The 6,020-nt window shown below is 34.8% G+C and overlaps 1 protein-coding gene across 1 annotated transcript in view; it reads right to left on the reverse strand.

Moving 5' to 3' along the window:
• Nucleotides 1–50: 50 nt before the first annotated feature.
• Nucleotides 51–6,020, reverse strand: part of LOC135111019 (squamous cell carcinoma antigen recognized by T-cells 3-like) — a 16,843-nt gene continuing 10,873 nt past the window's right edge. Inside the window, exons 10-14 of the mRNA XM_064023880.1 lie at nucleotides 5,173–5,331; nucleotides 3,849–4,014; nucleotides 3,311–3,359; nucleotides 1,320–1,589; nucleotides 51–1,043 (exon numbers count right to left, since the gene is read on the reverse strand). Coding sequence (XP_063879950.1) covers nucleotides 265–1,043; nucleotides 1,320–1,589; nucleotides 3,311–3,359; nucleotides 3,849–4,014; nucleotides 5,173–5,331 — 1,423 coding nt within the window. The 3' untranslated portion in view covers nucleotides 51–264. The remainder of the gene's footprint in view (nucleotides 1,044–1,319; nucleotides 1,590–3,310; nucleotides 3,360–3,848; nucleotides 4,015–5,172; nucleotides 5,332–6,020) is intronic.

Genomic DNA, 6,020 nt, shown 5'->3' on the forward strand with positions numbered 1-6,020 from the left:
TATATATATATATATATATATATATATATATATATATATATATATATATATATATATATATAAATTTCCAAATAGTATAAAAATTTCAAGTTCCATAATAAAGTATGTTGACAAAATGTTTATGTTTGTAAGTACATACATAATTTTATCCCCATTGAGTTTGTAACCTATTTTGTATGTTTCTGAATGATCTGCTATGGTTATGTCATCCTACTTTTTTTGGGGAGGAGTAAAGTTATATTTACCTACAAAACCATGTCCTAATTATTTCTTTAACATATTTCGGAAATCATCATTACTCAGTTTTTTGGCAGATTTCTCTGAAGTGTCTGGTTGTGGGGCTTCTACTGGCTGCTGCATAAGTGCCCTAGGTACTAGGGTGAACATTCCTTTGCCTCTCCCTGGACCAGCCTTCTTTGGTTTGCTGCCCCCCCCTAACATGACTTGCTTAGGGGCTACATCCTCTGTTTTCTTTTTCATGGAAGGGTTACTGATAAGGACTGATATCGTCTTGTCACCAAGTTGTATTCCATTCATTGCTTGTTGAGCCTTTGCTGCTGTCTCAGCATCATGATACTCAATATAACAAAGGCCTTTAGAATGTCCATTTCGATATGTGACCAATCTGACAGATTTAATTTCTCCCTGTGCTTGAAATGCTTCTTTTACATCATTTTCAGTCATGGACAGTGGAAGTCCACTCACAAACAATTTTTCTTTTTCCAGACCTGTTGAAAACTTAAATTTATGTGTATGGTTTTCTGGATCATAAGGTGACACAAAGACAGGTCTTCCATTGAGGGGAGTGCGATCCATATCTAATCCCTTAATGGCAGATTCATGTGACTTGAAGACCAAATAACCAAAGCCTTTACTGAGGCACTTGTAGTTTTTCACCAGTCGGAAGTCTACAATTTCTCCACATCTCTTAAAGAATTCTATGACATCCTTTTCATTTGTTTTGAAGTCCAGGTTGCTGATGAAAAGAGTGCACATCTCATCTAATGGTGAATCCCTGGTAAGAACTCCATGCTGCTTCTCCACTGAAATTATAGTCATGCAAGTTTAGACAAATAAAGATTTCATTCCTGAATAAAAGAATATATTAATTTTGCATTAAAAATTGTTTAATACTCTGTATATCATAATTATATGTCTATAAATTCTAACAAAAAATCAATTTGCAATATAGCTGTTTTGACTTTAATGAAATGGCAACATGTAGATGAAACTGTCATTAATACTTCAGTTTTCACGGGAAATTTTGCCAAATTCCCAATAAATAACCACTAAAGTAAGAATGCAGGACCAATGTATACCTTTTAATCTTTTGGCTTGAGCTTCTTTTGAGTCTTCAGCTTGCCTCTTTGACCCCTTTGATGCTTGAGGAACTTCTCCCTTGAAGCCTGGTGGAGGTTCTACATCCCCATGCTGGCTGGTGTTGGTTGGCTTCACTTCCATATTACCATCTTTCACTGTGTCCCTGAATCCAGGTGGAGAGTCAACCTTAGGGATTTCCTGAGCCATGGCAGACTCTGAATTACTGCTCTTTTTTAATTTTGACATAGCAGTAGAATCACCTTTCTTTTCTGAAAGAAAATTGCAAACAATATTAATGTTCATCCTCTCATTATATCCTCTGATTCACTGCTTTTATCTTAAGCATAACTCCTGATGTATTCATTATATCAGTACTAAACACCATGCCAGACTTCGTCTTTCACAGGAGTTTGGTCATGAGATCTCAAGGAGTAGCCTCCACCCCCTCAGCACCTTACATATGGAGTACCCCAGGGGACCAGGATGGGACCCCTCTGCTTCCTGAACCTCATCAATGATGAGACACCAATGACAGACACCAATGCCCAGTGGAAGTATGTAGAGGGCACCACATTGGCTACCACCACGCAACAACAAGCAGGACTACACCCACCTCCAGCTCCTCCTCAACAGACTCTACATATGGACCACCACCAAAAAAGTCACCCTTAACTACAAGACCACTGTCATGCAAATCCACACCTCCTCAGACAACATTCCTTTCCTGTGGTCTCCATCAACACTAAGCCCTTTTAAGTAGTTTACTCTGCCAAACTCCTCAGCCTCACAATAGACAGCAAAAACCTGGAACCAGCACATCAGCTTCCTCATTAAACTAGCCTCCTATCAGCTTTACCTCATGAGAAGACTGAAGAAGCTGGGGACCCAAGCTCATGAATGAGTCACCAGCTTGATCATTTTCCCTGAATCTGATCCATCATTGTCAACTGGAGCAGGTCCACAAGGGAGCTACCTGGTTGATCTTGGGACCCAGCTACACCACCTACCAGGAAACTCCCACTATCTTTAACTTCACCACCTTTCAGGACTGACACCAACATCTTCAGTAATTTGCTAAAAAACACCACCACCCACAGAACAAAAATTTCCTTCCTCAGGCCACACCCCCACCTTGCCACAGTGTAACACATAACAGTAAACTGCTCCCCATGTGCCAATACTGACAAATAAAAACAGTGCAATTTCAGCAACAGTGCAAACAATCAACAATTAACTCAAACTCTTCTCAAGTGCAAAATTGTATATACATTAGATTAAGTATTACTTTAGTATTAGTATATTTAACAACTATTTTATTCCCCTTGTTTATATATATTATCAGCTCTTGAACTACTTATTATTCAATAAACAGTTTATTATTATTATTCATGTTATCATTATTAAATGTGCTAAGTCAGAAAGATTCAGAAAAGACAACTTTTATATTAAAGGCTTATACAAGATAGGTGAAAGCTACAGAAATATCACTGACAAGATGTAAACCTTCACTGGAATCCCTAAGCTATCATGGCCAAGACTAAGAAAAAAGGGTTGACTGCCCCTTTAAAGCTCTGAATAGGTGGGTGCTTTTGAAATAAATCTTTCTTGTAGCAATATTTTCAAATATACTAAAAAGGATAGAAAATGCATAAATACCATAATATTTTCAAGGCCTACAGAAAGCACTTCTCTTTGGAACTGGGTATGCATATTTCCTTTACAAAAATGGATGTTGTAAGATGGAAGAAAATCTGGGAAAGCAGGCTGCCAGTACAAAAATATAATGTCTGAGGGCATGATACTCGATCAGACCTGTAATTATGTTTCTCAATGTTTAGATTATGCCACATTCCTTCTACTTCCATTGCTCATTCATTCACTTTGCTCATAAAACCTAGGAAAATTGAATGTGGTTGATGAGGTTAATAAAAATGATTGCTGAAAAGTACTTTACAAAAAAGATATTTATATAATTTTAATTTTGCATTACCTTTTATGGATTTGGAGACTGGAAGAGGAACCTTGAATAACTTGTTGTCCTGTTTAATGAGAAAAATTAATTTTCAAAACTGTGGATACAACACTGCATGGCAAAGCATATAAATATAAAAGGGAGACTCACTACACACTTCCCACAATTAACTTAGCTAGGTTGCATTAGGTGCAACACATTTTAAACATAAACAAATAAATAAAAGAAATTATATGCTAACTTTCAGGCATATACTGTACATATAAATGATTCCAGTTTCTTAACGCATAAAAATTTGTGGGATATGACAGATTAAAAACTTCTTATCCAATTTCTTATATTCTAAATTTACTGGCTTACATGTAGAATTATATGAGCCACCACTATAATTCTCCATATAACCCACTCACCTGTCTGCAAACAAGAAAGGCCTTAATACACACAAAATACTCTGGGTAATCACTAAACTATTTCTAATGACAATTACTAATTTCTACTCGGCATAATGCAACCAAATAATAAAGAAATATGCAACATGAGTGCATGTGAAACTCACCTGTGAACTGCCATTTTGGTTGTGCTCCTTCATTGGCACATCTCTGTTGCCTTCTTTATTTTTCTTACGTTTCTCTTTTACACTTTTGCCTTTTTCATTATCTGGGGAAGCTGCTACCTCTAATTTTGCTGCATCTTCAGCCCTCTTCTTGTTAACGATTATCATCCTACAGAATATGAATAGAGTTGATCTAGTAATTTCCATTTGGAAAATCAATAAGAGATATACACAAATAAATCTACAAGCATAAGTTAAAAAACTACCAAGTCAAATGTTAATGCCAAAATATGAATGTACAAACTTGTGATTTTATTTTATATTTTACAAAATTCGTGTAATGTTTGAATTTCCCGGTCATCATTAATAGTATTAAGCAAAATGGCTCATCTTATATGAGAGATATGTGAACGACAACCTACCCTTCAGGAGTGCGAGTGATTTTTTTGTTGATATTTTGATAATTTCTAAGTAAGGAAACACATGTCAAAAAATAGGGAAGACTGTCCCCTTAATGAAGCACCTGCTCAAATGATAAAATTTTTCCTTGTGAAGTAGTAGAAATTAAGTTAAGGAGATCGACTGAGTTGAAAAAAAGAATAAATAAATAAATAAAATAAAATAAATGCAAATATCATCTCACGGCATCCTTAGGTCTACTACTTCACAATGTGTGCACAATAATCAGTTTAAATACTGTTTAAATACTAATTTAAATGTCCTCTGCTCACTCTCTGCATCAAAGTACCTTCAAGAAAATCCAAGAAAAACTATTGTGAAAAATATGCAAAAATCTAAACCTCAATTTTTCCTATTTTCATTAAAAAAAGAAAAAACTATTTGTCTAAATTTAATGAAACTTATACAAATCACTTACTTAAAAAAAAAAAAAAAAAAAAAAAAAAAAAAATATATATAGCTCATAAAAATTTGGTGTAGTTTGGTGTTTATAAATCATGAAAATGGAAAATAGCTTAAATGGTCCTCTTAATAATACAATGCAAGAACCAAACATTGTTTTTACTGGTCAATTCTGGACTATAAAAACCTTGGATTATATGTAGCTCTGTAGATGAATGAGTATGTACCAGAAATTTCAGTCTAGAGACAGCAAAAAAATTTTAATGTTAATATCAACATAATTATATTATACCTAAGCTCCTGTGGTGTAGTATGGTGGTCCAAGACACCATCTCTTTCTACTATGGCCAACAGAGCTAAGAGTGCAAATGGTGTGTGTGTGTGTGTGTGTGTGTGTGTGTGTGTGTGTGTGTGTGTGTTGTTTTGTCTGGGATATAGATATATAAATATTATATCTTAGACTGACCTGTCTTCACAGCGTTTCTTAAACTCTTCCATTGATTCGAGGTCTCCTGTTTCTTGTTCAAAACGAAGGTATGCCAAACTAATGATTTCCACTTCATCCCAAACCCTTTCCAGGGCTCGCCGAAACAGTTTGCGGCAGTGCTTTTCTGAACCAAAGCTCCTGTTGGGAGAAGACAGGGGCAGTAAGCTCCTGTACACATGTTGAAGCTTTAGGGTATAAAAAATCTTGCTCCTACAATGTGAATACCTGTAAGACTGGAAAATAATTATGGCCTACTTCATAATATAATTATTCTTTAATTTGTTGTTTCTGTTCAAAAATTTTAGTCTAATGTGCACACAGATGTACAGACACCAGTTATATATATATATATATATATATATATATATATATATATATATATATATATATATATATATATATATATATATATATATATATATATATATATATATATATATATACAGTTGGCAACACTTTTGATTAAAACTGCTCATGAGAGCATCACATTGCATAAACTGGCAACTCACTCCTTCTTGGTCTGAGAAAATCTGCAGGGAGAAAATAACTATGAGGCAGCTTAGGTTAGTTCCTCATATTTTTGAAAGCATAGAATACAGGATTCAGTGTTTTACATATTGTGACTGCTTCTTGCTTTGGCTAAGAAAATGGTTGTGTTTGTTTTAAACAAAGTGTTCTTCTGAGGTGATGCATCATGTCTGGAAAATATGCAGGGCACAGTTACATAGTACAAATGTTAGAGTTTCACTAGAATGGTGAAAAATACTGAAAAATATGCCAATGAAATGACTACAAGTGCACTGGCAAAGAAATGGAATGATGAGGGA

This window comes from Scylla paramamosain, chromosome 21, assembly GCF_035594125.1.
Source record: "Scylla paramamosain isolate STU-SP2022 chromosome 21, ASM3559412v1, whole genome shotgun sequence".
In the NCBI taxonomy this organism is placed as follows: domain Eukaryota; kingdom Metazoa; phylum Arthropoda; class Malacostraca; order Decapoda; family Portunidae; genus Scylla; species Scylla paramamosain.